We start from the raw sequence: 19,595 nt of genomic DNA on the forward strand, positions 1-19,595 counted from the left end.
AGGTAACTTAGCTGCTGTGATGCAGGGAACTACCCAAGGGCAAGGAATTGTGGGGGGGGGGGTTCCTTCTTATTTTGCCTTTGGGCAAAAAGGAGCAGCAAGGAAAGACTATAGCAGAAGCAACTGCTTTGCACGCTTCAGGTCCCACGTTCAGACCTCAGAACCTCCTGCAAAAGCAAGGCTAATGAACCTGTGGCCCTCCAGACGTGGTTGGGCCTCAGCTCCTCTCAGTCTCAAACCTGCATGGACGATGGTTCCTAGGTTCCTCATGCTTGATCTAAAGGATCTGTTGCCTCTGACATATAACTGGCCGACTAGATGTTAAGTCGGTTTCTACCCTGAATGACACTGATGCTTCAACTGTGCTTAGAATAGCCTGTTTTGCTGTTGCTGCTGCTGCTGGTAAAACCAGTTCATTCGAACGTGAGAAGAGCCCTGCTGGGTCAGGGCAAAAGGCCTTTCTAGTCCAGGATCCTGTTCTCACAGTGGCCAGTTAGATGCCCGTGGGAAGCCCAAAAGCAGGACCTGAATGCAAAAGCCCTCTGCACGCTTGCTGTTCCCAGCTGCTGACTTTCAGAGGCATGCTACCTCCAACCATGGAGGGGAGAGTATAGCCATCGTGGCTGGTAGCCACTGATAGCCTTGCCTTCCATGAATTTCTCCAATCCTGTCTTAAAGCCATCCAGGTTGATGGCCATCACTACTTCGCTTGGGAGTTAATTCCTTAGTTCAACTCTGCACTGCATGAAGAAGTATTTGCTTTTGTCTGTCCTGAATCTCCCAGCGTTCGGCTTCCTTGGGTGTCCATGCGGTCTAGTGTTACGAAAGAGGGAGAAAACCTTTTTCTCTGCCTGCTTTCTCCACACCGTGTATAATTTTGTGCACCTCTATCATACCTCCTCTTACCTTTTTCTCTTGAGGAAGAAGCCCCAAATGTTGTAAAAAAAGGTCTGAATTTATATTATCATTAGAAATGGTTAATCGTAATGTGGTGGGCTTAGAGCAGCCTTTCTCGTCTTTAGGCGACCAGATGTTGTTGGACTACAGCTCCCGTCATCCCAGCTAGCACAGCCGATGGTGAAGGATGATGGGAGTTAAAAGGGTCTGTGGTAGCATGGTTGCAAAAGACCTCGTCCTCCCTCCCCCCCCCCACCTAAGATCTTGAAGAGATTTTGCCAGTCAGAGGAGACAGTACCCATCTTAGGCCACATTCACACCATAAATTTATTCCACTATTATTCCACTTTAACTAGGCATGGCTTCCCGCAAAGAATCCTAGGAATTGTAGTTTGTGAAGGGTGCTAAGAGTTGTTAGGAGACTCCTCACAGAGCTCCAGTTCCCAGAGTCTTAACTGTCAGTACCTCTTCCCCAAAACCTCTTGGAATTGTAGCTCTATGAGGGGAATAGGGGTCTCCTAGCAAATTGCTGCCTGCCAGACCCTTGTCTCGTAGATGCACAAAGATGGGGGTTCTACGCGTTCTTTCCAGGTTTATGTCTAAACAGAGCCTCATATGCCAAACTTTGTCTTCAGCTAAGACAGTCCTGTTATCGACAGCAGATGACTGGCTAGTAGGTAAATCTAGAAAAAGAACCCAGCTTCCCCTTGGGTCTGAGGATCATAGAATCATAGAATAGTAGTTGGAAGGGGCCTATAAGTCGATCAAGTCCAACCCCCTGCTCAATGCAGTCATCCAAATCAAAGCATCAAAGGATGTATCAGGAAACATAAAAATAGAGTTCCACAGTGGAAAGTACAAATATATTTCTTTATTTCTATATTAAGGTCTGGTGTAGACTAGGAATACAAGTAGCTGGCCTTAGCCAGTGCAGAAACTTCAATGCAAACTTTTACTTTAGCAAAAGTGGGCCTTAAATACCTGCTAAAAGAATGCTCCCTCTTATGTAATTCTATGAAATGGCACAGGTTGGTGGGCTTCAGTGTCAAGCATAGTGTTTGCTTTCATCTCAAGAACGGGCTTCATAATCTTTAGCAGACTTGCCTTCATTACCCTTCACTTCGTTAATTTTCTTTGGCAGCCTCTGTGGCTTTGTAATCTTATATTCAGTCTCTTTAACAGACTTGCTTCAGCATTCTTTGTTCAGCAGTCTTCGGCTGGCTTCTTCTGCCTCTTCATCTCCATCACTAAGACTGGCTTCTCTTCTTCTGCATAGTCACGAAGGCTGGCCTCTCTTTGGCTCAGCCGTTAAGACTGGCATCATATCTCTTCGGCTGAGTTAGTAAGACTGGCCATGAACAGCTCTGTTCCAGCTCTTTTGTAGGCGAGCTGTAGGTTGCATACATGGTGGGGGATTTCCCGAGGCTTGACAAGTTCCTGTCGTGTTTTAAAAGCATGACAGGACTTGAGATGTACAAATCCAAAAAGACTACATTTCTGGACATTCTTTCCTTTCCCTCTTGGCTGTCTTCCCAGACTCAGCAGTAGTCTTTTGACAGCTGGGTTTAACAGAGAGATGTGGGAGATTACCCAGTTTTCAGAAAGGGAGGAGGGAGTAGAGAGCGAAAGAAACTTTAATCCTTACAGTAGCTAGGCTTGTAAGCAGCTAGGCTGTACTTCCAGCTGTTTTTTTATATATATATACCAAATAAACTCTTGTCTCCGCATGCTTATACATTTTGTTCACCCTTGGAGACCTCAAAAGGGCCAAAAATAAGGAAAACCACAGGGGGGCCTGTAACAAACTCTCAGCACCCTTCACAAACTACACTTCCCAGGATTCTTTGAGGGAAGCCATGACTGTCCAAATTGGAATAACAGTGGAATTAACTGTATGGTGTGAATGTGGCCTTAGATATACCAGTCTAGATATTTGCATACGTTGCATCAGAAACTGCTTCGAAAACTTTGTCAACAAATTTTGTATTTCTCATGCAGATTGAAGGAGCAGAACTCAATTAGGGAAAGTAAGCCCAAGGATATCCTAGAAAGCAGCAGTGACAGTGAGGAAAAGATCCCCGCCAAACCCATGTCTCTGTCCAAGCGTAAACTGGACCTTGAAGTGGAAAAGAAGAAGAAAGGCAGGCCTCGAAAGGACTCAAGGCTCATGCCCGTCACTCTAACAGTTCAGGTAGCTGGGATGCCTGTTATCTTCCCTCACTTATTTATTTTATATGTATATATTTTATATGCATATATTTTATATGTAGATCAAAGGCCCTCCTCCGGGTGCCTACTCCGAGGGAAGCTCGGAGAATGGCAACAAGGGAGAGGGCCTTCTCAGTGGTGGCCCCCAAATTATGGAATGATATTCCTGACGAGGTGTGCCTGGCGCCAACGCTGTTATCTTTTCAGCGCCAGGTCAAGACTTTCCTCTTCTCCCAGGCATTTTAGCATGTGTTTTAAATTGTTTTTTAAAAGATGTATTTTAAATTGTATTTGTTTTTAGTTATTGTAAACCGCCCAGAGAGCTTCGGCTATGGGGCGGTATACAAGTATAATAAATAAATAGTAAATATACCACTAACTTGTATGGAAAATTGTTTTGTTGCTTGTGTGTTTGCCACCCTGGCTTGGGATATAATTTTTAAAATAAATAGCTATATTTATTTATTTGGTCAACGTACATCCTGTCTTTTCACTGGCAATCTCAAACTGGCTCAGAACGTTTATAAAAATACATTTTAAAAACACATACAGAAGCAAAACTCCTGATGGGGCAAGAGCGAGTACTCACTGTTGTCTCCACCTGCCCCCCCTCTCCCAGATTCCTTTCCACGGAGCTGTTGGTGGGAAGGCGACATCTCTAATTTGTGTTTGAAATTGAATTGGCACAGAATTGAATTTTTATGCTGATCAATATGGTTGAACTCTTCTTTTTATTATTATTTCAGTCCCCAGCAATTCTGGCTTCCGAAAAGGATGGTGCTTGCCACAGTGCACCATTAGCACTTAAACTGCCAACCCCAGTCCCTCAGAAATCGTTTGCATTGCAAGTAAGTGGTTAATCAAAATTATGCTGAGCCTTCTGCAGTTCTGTTAGGGCTGTTCAGAGGGGTTAACATAAGAACATAAGAAGAGCCTGCTGGATCAGGCCAGTGGCCCATCTAGTCCAGCATCCTGTTCTCACAGTGGCCAACCTGGTGCCGGGGGGAAGCCCGCAAGCAGGACCCGAGTGCAAGAACACTCGCCCCTCCTGAGGCTTCCGGCAACTGGTTTTCAGAAGCATGCTGCCTCTGACTAGGGTGACAGAGCACAGCCATCACGGCTAGTAGCCATTGATAGCCCTGTCCTCCATGAATTTGACTAATCTTCTTTTAAAACCCTCCAAGCTGGTGGCCATTAATGCGTCTTGTGGGTTCCCTTGGAGGAGTGCTGGTGTCAGTGTGGACAGCCAGCTGTGGAATCCCCAGAACACAGAGTGCTTGATCTCAGGAGCCATCTTGCAAAATTTGGTTAAAATCAGTGCAGTTTTGAAAGGTTCAGCCCCCCACCTTGATTCAACATGTCCAATCATATCTAAACCTAGACAAAACCCTGCTCCTCAGGAGCCATCTTGCAAAATTTGGTTGCCATATCTCAAGTGGCGTCCAAATGCATAGCTAGCGGACAAATAGCTTTCCAAAATATATAGTATATAATTTTACTATTTGTATTGTTTATACATTTTGGTTCGTTGAGCCTTTACATGGGTTTGTAAAACACCAAGATAGCTACGCTTTAGGGGGTGATACATACATTTAATGAACAAGCAGCCTAAAAAATGAAGGAAAGCCAAGTAATAATTATGGTTCTCTATAATGCCACTTACGGGCACTTTAATAATGTTTCTTGAACCCTAGCAGTTATGGTTCTTTATTCACTGTGGATGGGCAGATATTGGTAGGGAGCCACTGGGTGCATTTTGAATAACTCTTCTTAAATATAAAATCTGTCATTTTAGATACTGGATAATGGTGTCGTCAAGCTTCCTTTTTTAAAAAATGGTTTAAAATGGGATCTTATATTTGACTTCTTCTTGCTCAGCGTTCATTGTAAGAGAACTGACTTTTTCAGGTCAGCTCAGATCCCTCTATGTACATTGAAGTGGAGAATGAAATCACTACAGTGGGAGGTTCAAAACTCAGCAGATTAAAGTGCAATCGAGAAGGAAAGGAGTGGGAGACGGTCCTCACCAGCCGAATCCTCTCAGCGGCGGGAAGCAGGTGAGTAAGAGTATACGAGTGTATGTGAACCCAGCCACAACTGGGCCAAGTTCAAGGTGTTAGTATTGGTAGGTAATGCCCTTGCCCCATATGCGCCTACTCGATCATTTCGATCTGTGCAACTTGCAGTTCTCCAAGCGCCACACAATGTTTGTTCCACCTTTGCAAGGACTCGCTCCTTTATTGTGGCACCATCTACTCTCTGGAACTTCCTGCCTATCGATGATAAGCAGGCGCCTTCATGATACCGTTTTGGACACTACTGAAGGCCGTCCAGCACATGATTTGGTTACATCTGTTTTTAATTTTTTGAACTAATTTTATCTTTGGTTTTTAACTATTGTTTTTGCTTATTTGTTTTTTAATTGGCTTGTGTACTTGGATAACAGCCCCCATGCTACCTTCGCAGTGTCCTCCCAGTAAGAGTGCCGGGGCCCCTTTCCTCCATGCAGTGGCATTCAGTGGCGGGTTCTGTTAGCTGCTAACAAATTACCTGTGTAAGGTGCTATGATTTTAGAATACCCTTCCAAAACCTTGGCTGCGTACACACTGTACATTCCCCCAAAGAATTCTGGAAACTGCAGTTTGTTAAGGGTGCTAGGCATTGTAGCTGTGTGTGTGTGTGGTAAACTACAGTTCCCAGGATTCTTTTAGGGGAAGGCATGTGCTTTAGATGTACAGTGTTTACACAGCCCTATTTGACCAGCACCTACTCTATCTAAAAAGCATTTATAAACCACTTAATATTTTAAAAATCTCTAAGCGGTGTACAATGTATTTTTAAAAATCATTTTAAAAATACAGCCTAAAGCCAATGAAACAGCAATATAAAAGCAGACAGAACAGGAATTAGGGGATTCAAAGACATAGAACAGGGTCCACTCTTATGGGTTGGGAAAAGCCTGGGCAAAAAACATAAGCCTTTGAAAATGTGGGGAGCAACTGATGGTTGCTGCTTCACATGTGGCAGAGGGAAGGGCATTCCACAGTAAGGAGGCAGCAGCAGAAAATTCCCATTTCTGTGTCACCCCAGGAGGATATTCTGTAGGGTGCAGTGCCATAAGTAGTGTTTCTCCAGGTCATCTAAGTCAGGTGTGGGGAACCTTTGGCTCTCCAGATGTTGCTGACATACAACTCCCATCAGCCCCAGCCAGTATGGCCAATGGCCAGGGATGATGGGAAATGTTGTTCAGCAACATCGGGAGGGCCAAAGGTTCCCCACACCTGATCTTAAAGGTCTATATGGGGCAGGCGGTCCTTCAGGCTCTGTCCATTTACTCCCTCCCTGATTACTTTCTGTTCCAGGCTGAAGATATTTTTTTTGTCCTGGTGGGCTTGTCGGATACTTTGCTCCTAATCTTTTAGAGTTGGCTCGTTTTCTGTTCCTAATTTTTATTAGCTTAGCGGTGGCACACATATAGCCAGCGTACACCCAACATGAAATATCTTAATACCAATGCAGGTGGCAGAGCATCTACTTTGGATGCAGAAAGTCCCAGCAGGGCATCTCCGCTTAGAAATGCTAATGATTAAAAGGTATTATAATTGCCATAAATAAAACAAAATCTCCACACAAAGCCAGGAGAGACTCTTGTTTTAAAACTCTGGAGAGCTGCCGCCAATCAGCATAGACATCACGGAGCTTGACGGACCAGTAGACTGTACTGGATCTTTTGCTTTATTTTATTAATTGTTTCCATGCCACTTGAGAGCCAGTGTGGCGTAGTGGTTAGAGTGTTGGACTATGACCTGGGAGACCAGGGTTCGGATCCCCACACAGCCACGAAGCTCGCTGGGTGACCATGGGCCTGTCACTGCCTCTCAGCCTCAGAGGACGGCAATGGTAAGCCCCCTCTGAATACTGCCTACTGTGAAAACTCTATTCATAGGGTCGCCATTAGTCGGGATCGACTTGAAGGCAGTCCATTTCCATTTTTCCATGCCACCTAGTCACCAAGTCCCGAGGGCGGCTTACAGCTAGAATGAAAACAAATTATAAATGCATCCTATATGTTCCATGTGCCATCTTGAATGCCTCGTATCGATTCAGAAAGGTGGGGTGAGAATGCCTTTCATAAATACCTCCTTGGGCGTCGGATGAAAGCTGTGCTATTCTCCCAAGCTTTTCCTGGGATACAATTATGGAGCTTCTTTGTGGCTTTCCCCCTCTCATTTTAAGGCTGATGTTGATTCTGCTCTCTTTATTTTGTACCTTCTTGTGGCGTTTTCACTTAGTATGCAAGCTGCTTTGAAGACCGTTGGTGGAAAGGTTGAGGTAGCGATCGTATTAAATAAATAAAAGCTCTGAGCTCATTTTCTTCCCCCTTCTCCCCCCCGGCTCTTTTCCAGTGAGGTGGTGAGTGTCGCCTGCGAGAAGCGGACGCTGTCGGTATTTTCGGCGTGTGGTCGCCGCCTTCTCCCCCCTATTGTCTTGCATTCACCGATCTCCACTTTGCACTGCACGGGTTTCTACATCATGGCTCTCACCACAGCTGCAACCCTCTCCGTCTGGTAAGCACTAAGCTGTAACTGTGTCAACTGCTCCTGATGGCCCTCAAGGGGCTTACAGTCTGGAATAGATGCAAAGCAGCAACAGAGAACGGCGGGATGGGTAGGCAGGGGAAGACTTACGCGACTGTTCCAATTACACTTACTTTGGCTCACTTACAAAAAGGCTGGGACCTCCAGCGTGGTGCCTATGGGCACTATTGTGCCCATCGGTGCTGTGAAAGGTCTCAGTAAATATCCCCTCAAAAATCCACAGTGGATGCTCTTCCTACGCAGTTCCCATCTGCACTGGCTCAGCCTCTGCTACATTGAAGGCACCCACGTTTCATTGGGTGCCAGGACTGGACCGCCCGCCCTCCTTCCCATTGTGAGCAGAGGTGAGCTGCAAAGAGCTGCTTCTCTCTGAGCAAGCGTGGCAGTGGCTGATGTTTAGGGTATAGGGATGAGGAGGGGGCAGTCCAAAGGTGAGTTAGGAGACAAGGGAAGTGGTCCCACGGAGCAATTCTAGGCATAGAGAAGATGACCGGTGTTGTTTCATGGAGCAGGACTCTTGGACAGCTGAAGGTGGCATCTGTCTGACAGAGGCTGTGAAGGAAGCACTGAGACCCTTGTTCAAAGTCACTGAAACCACGCCAATGTTAACTCCGTCCCTTGTGTGTGGGAGGAATGGCAAAGCATTACATATGTAAATAAGAGCCCTGGTGGATCAGTCCAGCAGCCTGTCTAGTCCAGTGTCTTCTCACAGTGGCTAACCAGAAACCCAAAAGCAGGATCCAAGTACCGCAGCGACTTTCCCCGCTCCCACTTGTGATTCCCATGTACCTGGTATTCTGAAGTATACTGCCTCCAACAGTGGAGATAGGCCATTATGGCTAGCAGCCACTGACAACCCATTCTTATGGCATGACTCTTCAGGAGCAGGAATCGGTTCTGTTCAGGCTTTCCTATATGAGCTGGTGCCAATGCTACTCTAGTCCCCTGAACTGGCTGGTGACGCTTAAACCTGTGAGGCTGGTGCGAATGTTCCAGTGGCAATTGGCCAAACATGCCCACTCTATGCTTTTTAATTGCAATATTTTAACGGGCTATGTTTTCGTTTCTCCGCTTGTGGAAGTGTGTCTCTTTCCATCTTTTGCCGAACTAAAATGTCATTCTTTTCTGTGTTCTTTACCTGTCAGGAATGTTCAGAAGCAGTCAGTAGTGGTGAAAGATGAGTCCCTGCAAACGATTTTAGCAGGTAATTAAATTATTTCCAGTTAGGGCTGCTTAAATGCCTTAAATGCTGTGTGTGGTTGGAAACCATAACACGTGACCCTGCCACTTCTCCCTCGCGTACACCTCCGTATTTAATTTATTTAGAAGTTATGGGTTATACTTAAATAAGTTCCAGCACAGAGTAGACCTTTGAAATGAATCAGCTTGACTAACTCAGACTCATCAGTTTCAGTGGGCAGTATCCAAGCCAGCTGTGGTTTAGGTTAGGCTTAGGAGGAGTGACTGGCCCAAAGGTCACCCAGAGAGCTTCTCAGCCGAGTGGGGATTTGAATCCAAGTCTCTCTGCTCCTAGTCCGATTCTCTAACCACCACTATGCTGTTGTGTAACAAACATAGCAGATGAAGCTGTCTTATACCACTTTAGGCCACTGGTCTCTTTAGCCAAGTATTTATTTATTTTATTTATTTATTTTATTTATTTGTTTCATTTTTAAACCGCCCATAGCGAGTGGCTCTCCAGGGTCTCAGGCAGAGCTCTTTCCCATCCCCTGATACCAAAGATCTTTTTCACTACAAGTGCCAAAGGGACTCTGGGACCCTTCTGCTCTACCGCTGACCTGTGGCCCTATTGTGATCTTGCTTGATCTGATTTTTTTTTTTACAGGAAGCGAAACCACTGTGTCTCAGATCTTGTTGACACAGCACGGCATCCCCTTAATGAACATGTCCGATGGCAAAGCCTACTGCTTTAACCCTTCTCTGTCTTCCTGGTAAGCACCAAATGAGGGTTTCGGGTTCTGTTTTAATTTACGCTGCCCAAGCACATCTGTGGCTCGGCGTTTGTTTTCTCCTCCAGGACCTTTTGTGTAAATGCTTTACTCTGAGGCGGCAGCAGTTGTCCCCGAAGCTGCTTCTCTCCGTAGCAGGCCTCTTGACTTCAGTGGGTTGACTCTAGGACAGCGTTTCTCAAATACAGGGACCCACCTTCAGATGGGCCTTGGTGCCACAGCCTGCCCGGTGGCTCCCCACTTGCCTGCCCTTCCCCCTCGCTGTGCCGCAGCGTTTTGGTTGGACCAGGGCCAGCACTAGCAACTCCTTCCACGCTGAGTAAAGGTGCAAATGTCTGTGCTGAGCTTGAGGAAAGCTGAGCTGCGGAACTCCTTGCCGCAAGGAAAGTGCCATGGCGAAGAATTTAGCAATTTCCAAAGGACTAGATATCAATAGGATAGTAATGGCCAGCTAATTATGCCAAACGCTGCCTCCACTTTGTGGCCGGCTCTGCGCCCCTGTTATATTGTGTCATCTCGAGTGGGCCCTGGGTTGAAAAGTTTGCTCCAGAATAAACTGATCCTCAAAAACAGCCTTACATTGGAAGCATGTTTCCTTGCAGTTCACTTACCCCGCAACTTAAAATTTGCACAGGGCCTCCAGTCGCATGGGTTTAAAATGGGATTACTGGTGCATTTGGGATTTCATCAGATTGAAAATTAAAAGTTAATGGCAATTCTCTACTCAGCTCTCAGATGTAATCTGGGGGTTCTGTAGGAACCTGGGAAGTTGCCTTATTCTGAGTCAGACGATTGGGCCCATCTAGCTCAGTATTGTCTGCTCTGACTGGCAGCGGCTCTCTGGGATTTCCGGGAGGGTTTGCTCCCAGCCCTACCTGGAGATCCCAAACCTGGGACCCTTCTGCGTGCAAAGCAGATGCTCTTCCATTGAGCCACGGACCTTCCCCAGGGAGGGATTGCACTTTGCAGCTAGTACTGCCATTGACATTGGCAAGGGTGGAGGGCAGCTCTGTCAAGCTTTCAAGTCAACTGTCTGCGGAAAGAACTCTATGGCAGGAGCACCTTTGTCCTCCTGGCCTGGACATTATGTGGGGGGGGGGGAGAGAGAGAGTGAGTGCTTCCAAGGAGGGTTTCCTCTCCAAACAGCCACAGAATCTGCAGAGACCACCACTCATAAGACGAGAGACTCTGTTCCTTTGTTTGAGGGTGGGAGAGCCACATAGGAGAAACCCAGCCTAAACCTGTCCTTGCTGAGGTTAGGAACAACTTTATGGAAATGTGTTTGCAAGCCGCCTTTTTACTACGTTAACCACGTTGAGCCCTTTGGATTGAAAAGGTGTATTGTATGTAGTAATATATTGAGCATTCTCCCAGTTTGATTTTAACAGGGACGTGTTTCAGCTCCCACGTTACTCAACTGCAATCCATTATTGTCTTTCCAGGAACCTTGTCTCTGACAAGCAGGAGACGCTCGCGCAGTGTGCAGACTTCAGGAACAGTTTGCCGTCGCAGGAGGCTGTGCTGTGCTCAGGACCATTAGCCATAATTCAAGGGAGAACATCTAAGTATGGACATTCTGAGTCTTGTCTCTCTTTTTTTGGTTACATTTTATTTATTGACTTATTACATTTATATCCCACCTTTCCTCCCAGGGGAGTTCAAGGTGACATACACGGTTCTCCACCCCCCACCTCCCCATTTGATTCTCACAGCAACCCTATGAGGTAGGCGAGGCAGAGAGGCAGTGACTGGCCCAAGGTCACCGAGTGAGCTTCATGGCCGAGTGAGGATTTGAACCCTGGTCATTTCCCAGGCCATCGTCCAACACCCTAACGGTTACACCACGCTGGCTCTCCACGCTAATGCTTCCCCAGTAGTTTTCCTGGCATTATCCCTGGCAAGTAGCCTAATTTTGCATAGCTGGGGGCTAGGGCCATCACTTAGTGGTAGAACATCTGTTTTGCGTGCAGAAGGTCCCAAGTTCAACCCCCAGCATCTCCAAGTAGGGCTAGGAGAGATCCCTGCCTGAAACCCTGGAGAGCCGCTGCCAGTCAGTGTAGACAATACTGAGCTAGAGGGATCAATGGTCTGATTCAGTACAAGGCAGCTTCCTATGTTCCTAGTGCATACTTGTGCTTTCAGTTGGATTCCTGCATTGAGCAGGGAGTTGGACTGGATGGCCTTATAGACCCCCTTCCAACTTTACTGTGCTGTGATTGAAGGCTCACACACCTTTCTCGATGCGGAATAATGAGGGAGTAGGGCCCTAAGAGGATAGGGAGAGCCCTGCTGGATCCTTCCTGTTTCACACAGTGTCCAACCAGAGGTTCCCCATCCCCTAACTAAAACCTAAGCATGTGTATCTGAAATAATTGCATAGGTGCCCCCTATTTACACCTGCTGTCCTTTCCTTCCTCTTCCGTAGCTCAGTGGTAGAGCATCCGCTTTAAATGCTGACGGTCAGTCAGTGTAGGCAATACTGAACTCGATGGACCAATGATCTGACGCAGATTCTTCTGTTCTTTTATTGTTTCCCTTACGTCTGCTTTTAGATTGTAAGCCCCTTTGGGTAGGGACCTTCCCCCTCGTTCTTTGTAAAGCACTGTGTACGTGGATGGTGATAATAATTCAGACACATCAACAAATGTTCACTTGCCATCACCAGGGCAAACAGCCTCCGGCTTGTGCAGCAGCCCTTCCTCCCCTCCGTTCCTGATTTGAGAGAGTTTGCAGACAAACCTTTGCCACAAACTAGAAGTGGAAGCTTCTGATCACCTTACTGTTGGCGTGTGGAAGTGGAGCAGGGAGGAGGGGAGGGAGGTTGCTCTTACTCATAACACCAAACCATGGTGTCTGAACGCAGCCATGTATATAGATGCTACGGAGCATGCACAAAAATGCTTGGCAGCTGAAGCAATTACTTCTCTGCTGAAAATGTCCCTAACTCTGCTCTTCATTGCAGTTCGGGGAGGCAAGCGGCAAGACTGTTCTCCATGCCTCATTTGGTACAGCAGGAAACTACTCTGTCATATTTGGAGAGTCAGGTCGCTGCTGCCCTGACTTTACAGTCAAGTCATGAATACCGCCACTGGCTCCTTATCTATGCACGGTATCTTGTTAAAGAAGGTGAGGCTTGCAGCATTTGTGTATTTGTTTTAGTGAATGTAACAAAAAAAGAAAAGACGAAAAAAATGGGGGGACACAGACGTCAGCTCACGTTAATACTTCAATAATCATGAATACGTCCACTCAGTGTAAGCATGCAAGTCAGTATATGCCATCCAGACGTCCTGTCAGATTCTCAAACGAACTGACATCTGTAAGAGATAGTTCAAACTTTGCGAGGGCCATTAGGTCCTTGGACCATTGCATAATAGACAGTGGCCGTTTGTCCTTCCAGGCTCAAACTACAAGTCTCTCGGCGACCATCAGGGCCCGCAAAATCCACTTTTGTTAACTTGCTGTTAGGCTTGGAGTGTTTACGCTGCAGAAGTGAGTTCAGCAGCATTGGAGTGGGGTGGGGGAAATGTCTTTCCTTTTTTTTCTCCTGTCTTTTTGCATCGCTGCTCTTTAGACATCTCTCGTGTAGGTATGTTTGTCCGAAATTCGCCTTCATTGCCTTGATCTTTTAGTCAGCACCATGGTCAGCGACCGGTCCTTCTCTTCACGTGGTGGGTCACTGCAACCTGACCCTGAAAGAGCTCTTGTCCCTGCAGACACTCTCAGGTGATAACCAGATGGGGCCCTCTTGGTAGTTCCACCATCCACAGGCATTTGTGGGGAGAAGCCCGGGAGAAGCCATTCTCTGTGGCGGCCCCTCGGTTGTGGAATTCCTTCCTCACAGAAGCACGTCTGGCACCTTCATTCATGTAGTTTCCGTCAAATGCTGAAGATGCACCTCTTTACTCTGGATATTGACATGTGAGATATAGGGCTGAATCCAATGTTCTCAGTCCACTGGCACAAGGGCAAATTTTGAATGTTGTGCAACAGAGGAATCCTGCTCAACAGTTGTGCTATGGGGAAGTCCCCTACGCAATCTAAGCCTGGACATGGGGAAGGGCCTTAGCTAAGTGGTAGAATGTCTGCTTTGCACGTAGAAGGTCCCAGGTTCAATCCTCAGCATCTCCAAGTATTAATATTAATAATATTTATTATATTTATATTCCGCCCTTCCTCCCAGTAGGAGCCCAGAGCAGCAAACAAAAGCACTAAAAACACTCTCAAACATCATAAAACATATATTAAAACATCCTTAAAAACATCTTTTAAAAAAGCTTTAAAAACATTAAAAAGCATGCAGATTGGGATAAGGTCTCTACTTAAAGGGCTTGTTGAAAGATGAAGGTCTTCAGTAGGTGCTGAAAAGATAACAGAGATGGCACCTGTCTAATGTTTAAGGGAAGGGAATTCCAAAGAGTAGATGCCACAACGCTAAAGGTCTGGTTCCTGCGTTGTGGGGAACAGACCTCCTGATAAGATGGTATCTGCAGGAGGCCCTCACCTGCAGAGCACAGTGATCAGTTGGGTATGTAAGGAGTAAGACGGTCTTTCAAGTAACCTGGTCCCAAGCTACATAGGTCTTTGTACACGAAAGCCAGAACCCTGAACTTAGCCTAGTAGCTAATAGGCAGCCAGTGCAATTCATGCAGCAATGGGGTGATATGTTGCTGCCCCAGTGAGCAGTCTCGCCGCCGCATTTTGCACCAACTGCAGCTTCCAGACCAACCTCAGGTAGGGCTGGGAGAGACTGCCTGTCTGAAACCCTGGAGGGCCGCTGCCAGTCAGTGTAAACAATACTGAACTAGATGGACTAGTGGGTCTGATTCAGTATAAGGCAGTTTCCTATGCTAGCAGAAACTCGTCGTGTGGCAGATTGTCCAGTCAGTTGCACAGTCAAGTTACCAGCAACCTGCTTATGTGTCCTCTTGCACAACCACGTTCCATTGGTACAAACCATTTTGCAAATGGAACAAGGATACCGCTAAGTGACTTTAACTTAGCGCTACATTGGATACAACCTATCTTTTTTTAGGTCCCCTACCCCTATGCTCGTGACTGTAATTTGTTTTAAATGCTGTATTTTAAAATTGCTGTAACGCACCCTGGGTCCAGTGGCAGCTGGTGCCCAGTAAACCTGGTAGGGCTGCTATGGGTGTGTGGCCAGGATATCTGTGTTATCAACTAAGTCCAGCCCGGCCCAGTCCATTCTTAGGGCACTTCGCCACCAAGGATCTCCTTTCCCTCCCACCTTGACAATAAAAAGGCCCAGTCCAGGTCCAGCCCATGAAGAAACCAGATACACACACACATGCGTGCACGCACACACCCTTTATGATGCCAGCCAGACATTTGGGGGACAGTTTGCCACCAAGAATCTCCTCTTCTGTCACCCTGGCAATAAAAAGGAAGAAACCAGATTCTCCAATCCCCTGTAACGATGCCAGCCAAACATTTTTAGGGGCAGTATGTCTCATCTCCCTTCCCAACTCCCTACAATAAATAGGGGCCCATATGGCCTATGAAGAAAGCAAACATGCTTTTAGGGTAGTTTCACACCACTCCTCTCAGTGATATGTCTATATCTGAGCATGCTCCGAACCAATGTGTGATTCTGATGCAGGCTAAGAGTACCAACTGGGCTGTTCTTGAAGCAGCCCAGACTCCCTACTTTGCTATAGTGGCTGTGTTAGGCCTCCGACCAACAGATGGAGCAGAAGGCTTCTAAGAGGGTTGACAAGCAGGCGGACCAAGGGGAGGGGCCTCTTTGCCATAGCTACACTTTTGGATTAGGATTGGCTGAGTGGTGCAGAGAGCTGATTGGCCAGAGAAGAGTAGATTGACATAAATGTTTGCAGAGCTTTTCTGAGTTCAAATAGAAGTACAGTAGGGCCCGCTTTTTGCGCCCCGCTAATATGGCAGCGCCAGCAGGGTGGAGCCCAGCGGCTGCAATACAGTAGGGCCTCACTTTCCAGCTGTTTTTGCTTTTCAGCAGGGGCCTGGAACGTAACCTGCCATATGAGTGGGGCCCTACTTTATAAAATCTGTGTGGAACAAGAAAGAGTCCCAGGTTATGGGCTGAAGGCACATGAGGCCAGCACCCTGCTGTCAGGTCTGGTCAGTGCCTGGATGGGAGACCCCCTGGGAACCATCTGTAAGCCGCCTTGGGTTTCTATAATGAAAAGAAAGGCGGGATATGAATGTAATAAATAATAAAGAGTCCATGGCTTTGAGTTATTTTTGGGGGGGTGAGATTGTTAAAAATTGCTTGACATTCTCATTGGCAGGGCTGTGCCACAGTAGCCCAAATGGACCAGCCTCCGCTGCCTGGGACCTTACGGTATAGGGCGGGTAAGAAACTGAAATGGTGGTAATATGCTTGGATTAAACTGAAGCAGTTCAGCGTGCACGGTGTTTCTTCTAACACTAGCCCAGCTAGTTCACTCAGAGAGCGCATCCTTCAGTGAGCAGACTCAATATCTGTTCCAGGCTCTTAACATGTAAAGCAGACCACACTTGGAACCTTACTGTTGAAAACATGGGTAGTACATTTTTTAAAAAAAATCATATTCACAACAGATGTGAGGCTCTCTGTTTCCTTCCTGCTCTTGTTCTTGCTGAAGCATATCATTTATGGTACGCCAAGGATCTTTCTGTGTGGCCTTGTTAAGGACTGCCCTTGCTACATTCCACTGTGTAAATTGCACAGAGGATTTGCTGTGGTGCTTCTGAAGATGATTTCGCTTTCTGTTTCCACTAGGGCTTGAATATCGGTTGCGGGAATTATGCAAGGATTTATTGGGTCCAGTTCATAGCTCAGTTGGAAGTCAGTGGGAATCAACTGTTGTGGTAAGTTGGCTTTCTTTCGGAATAGGTTAAACAACTTCCTTGAATCACTTCCTTTCTTTGCGAAGCTACCGAGCTGCAAAGGATCAGGTCCAAAGCATGCAGCCCTGAAATGCTGGCATTGCAACCATGCGTCAGCTTCTGCATCTGTTTAGCACCAAGTCTCATTAATATTTATTACGGCTTTGTGACAACTTGCCAAGAAGTTCAGTTCTATCACCTGCGGCCTGAATTGAGATAATGGTTTTTTTATCCTGCTGCATGTGTTAATTAGGTTACCAGTGCCAGAATGCTTGTGTTGTCGTCAGCTCTGCTTTGCGAGTTATCCCTGTTCTTATTTTCACAGCGGAGTTTTAGCATACCTGTTGCAATTTTATTTTTTGCATTTCATTTCCCTCTGACTTCACTGCTTACTCATTTGTTTCTCTACACCAGCCCTCGTCAACCTGACACCCTCCAAATGCTGGCTGGGGCTGATGAGAATTGTAGTTCAAAGCATCTGGAGGGTGCCAGGTTGACGAGGGCTGTTCTATGCCCACATTTTGAGAGGGCATCCTGCACATCTTGCATTGGATGATGTGGATTCTGTTCCACAAAACCTGATGCCGTAATAAATGTGAAGGTCTTCAAGGTGCCACAGGATGGTTTGTTATTTCCACTGAAACACTACTGTGGCAACCTCTCTGGGTATTTTTTCCTGTGTGATTGTGAGTGAGTGCGAGCGAGAGAGCGCGAGCGAGAGAGCGAGTGCGAGCGAGAGAGCGCGAGCGAGAGAGCGAGTGCGCTAGCTGACTGAGTTCATTGTGCAGCAATTTATTTTGTGTCTGAGTGATCAGAGGTATCTGTAGTAATGGAAACTGCTGCAGTCTGTCCTTGTGTAGTGTGGCCCTCTGGTTTATGTGCAGTATGGTTTTCCATGCAGCCACATATCTGAAGACATTTGATACAGAAAGGGAAAGGCCCCAACTTGCACAAACCCAGTTTAACCATAATCCCAGCTCAACCTCTGGTATCCACAATGTGATGGACCTCTGAGGATTTGTTTTCTTTTCTGCGCAGGGCTTGCAAAAGCGAGAGCTTCTCAAGGAATTGCTTCCCGTCATTGGTCAGAACCTTCGCTTCCAGCGGCTTTTCACAGAGTACCAAGAGCAGCTAGATATCCTGAGAGACAAGTAGCATCTTTGCAAAATATTTCTCTGGCCTGAGGGGGAAAAAATTGCAGGAAAGCATTAATAACAGGTGGAAATGGAAGGGACCGCAGTCAGAATGGATTATTCTTGGATGGTGCGGAATAAGAACAAAGTGTTTTAACGAGCAAAATCCTGCTGATTTTTCGAAAAGGAAGGTCACAAGAGGCATGTGTGGAAATAAGGGAATGGAACAGAGCATGATTTTACTCCCCGTGTGGAATTTGATCATCGCTGCTGCGGCATGTGGCAGCCATGGAAAAAGTTGTGGAGAATGTCCTTCAGGGTTCCTTTGATTCCAGATCTCATAGTGACAAAATATCAAAAAGAGACTATTTGGGGAACCACTTAGATTTTGCATATCTCGAGAAAAGCACAGTACAAAAAGATAAACTGAACATCATATTGACCCTCATTCTAGGGTTCTTTGCTAAGGATTTATTGAGGCTCTGTCCTATATTTGGGTTACATAAGGAGAAGCCCCATAAAAGAAAATTTCATAAAATTACTTAAGGAATTATGCAGTCAACCAACTCTTTAACTGTGAATAACAATAAAAATTAAAAAAAAAATTACAGGCTGTTCTATCACATGGACTATTTTTGTACTAGAATTTGCTAACTTGTAATATGAGAATTTTATTTGGCCAATAACCAGAATTTCCCCTTACCCAACCCACCCGGTTGTAATGAAACTTAACTCATTAATTATGACAGCTATATTGCTGAATAATTGTACCAAAATTAATGTCATCTGGTTTTTAATTTTTAACTATTTGTAAAAGGCATTTGTGGGGCTGCGGGGGGTGGGGAAGTAGCTGAAAAGTGGGGGCTGGGCTTTTGGGGGAGGGGTTTTGTAAGTACAAATAATAAATGAACATTGCATTGATCTAAGAACAAAGTTGGATGTTCTTGTGCTGCTTGTAGTAGCATTAAACTGTACGGGCCACAGCCTGTTTAAAACAAATATGGAATTTGGCCTTTGTTTTCAGTCAGTAGTTGTATTTGTTTCAGCTGTGGGTCATTGCTGAAGCTTTTTTTCAATTCAAGCATGAAAGGGGGCAACGGCATCATGTGGCACAAATAAAAAATGCTTTTTTTTTTTACTACGTTTATATCTCACCTTTCCTCCAAGGAGCTAAAGGTGGTATATAAACATGGTTCTCCCAATGTTTATCCTCACAACAACCCTATGAGGTAGGTTAGGCTGAGAGACCATGACTGGCCCAAGGTCAGCCAGTGAGCTTCATGGCTGACTCGGGATTTGAATCCTGGTCTCCCAGGTCCCAGTCCGACACTCTAACCACTGCACCACACTGGCTCTCAATAAATGAGACAAGTAAAGAGGCAGCAGGCAGAAGGGGGCTGGCTAGAGACACCTTGACCTTGTAGGGCAGTGCCCCTTTTCTCAAATCAAACAGTCTCCACTTCTTTTTGGGTACCCAGCCAGGAAGCATTTGAGTAGTCTGACTCCAGGAACATAAGAATCTGCCTTATACCAAGTCAGGCCACTGGCCCATTTAGCTCAATATTGTTTACACTGACTGGCAGCTTCTCTCTAGAGCTTCAGGCACAGAGTCTGTCCAGCCTTTTGTGGAGATGCCATGGATTGGACCTAGAACTTTCTGCATGCAAAACTGATGCTCAAAGCTGAAGATGCACCTCTTCATCCTGGCCTTTGACACTTGAGATGCATATATTTTAGGACCCTCTCTAGTTGTGAATGCAATTTGTTTTAAACTGTTTCGAATAATGTATTTTCTATTGTTGTAAACTGCCCTGAGACCTACTGATGAAGGATGGGTAATAAATTTGATGATGACAATGCTAATATCCTCTGTGATAGTTTTACAAAACACGCAAAGACACTGTTTCAAGCATAACTTCTTA

At 46.0% G+C, this 19,595-nt stretch overlaps 1 protein-coding gene across 1 annotated transcript in view; it reads left to right on the forward strand.

The window, feature by feature from the left end:
- LOC133373274 (protein HIRA) overlaps window positions 1–18,504 on the forward strand; it is a 58,158-nt gene extending 39,654 nt beyond the window's left edge. The window contains exons 16-25 of the mRNA XM_061602801.1: window positions 2,896–3,088; window positions 3,852–3,953; window positions 5,014–5,162; window positions 7,512–7,673; window positions 8,849–8,907; window positions 9,550–9,655; window positions 11,116–11,238; window positions 12,636–12,799; window positions 16,434–16,522; window positions 17,579–18,504. Coding sequence (XP_061458785.1) covers window positions 2,896–3,088; window positions 3,852–3,953; window positions 5,014–5,162; window positions 7,512–7,673; window positions 8,849–8,907; window positions 9,550–9,655; window positions 11,116–11,238; window positions 12,636–12,799; window positions 16,434–16,522; window positions 17,579–17,695 — 1,264 coding nt within the window. The 3' untranslated portion in view covers window positions 17,696–18,504. The remainder of the gene's footprint in view (window positions 1–2,895; window positions 3,089–3,851; window positions 3,954–5,013; window positions 5,163–7,511; window positions 7,674–8,848; window positions 8,908–9,549; window positions 9,656–11,115; window positions 11,239–12,635; window positions 12,800–16,433; window positions 16,523–17,578) is intronic.
- Window positions 18,505–19,595: the final 1,091 nt, after the last annotated feature.

This window comes from Rhineura floridana, chromosome 19 (genome assembly GCF_030035675.1).
Source record: "Rhineura floridana isolate rRhiFlo1 chromosome 19, rRhiFlo1.hap2, whole genome shotgun sequence".
NCBI classification, from domain to species: Eukaryota; Metazoa; Chordata; class Lepidosauria; order Squamata; family Rhineuridae; genus Rhineura; species Rhineura floridana.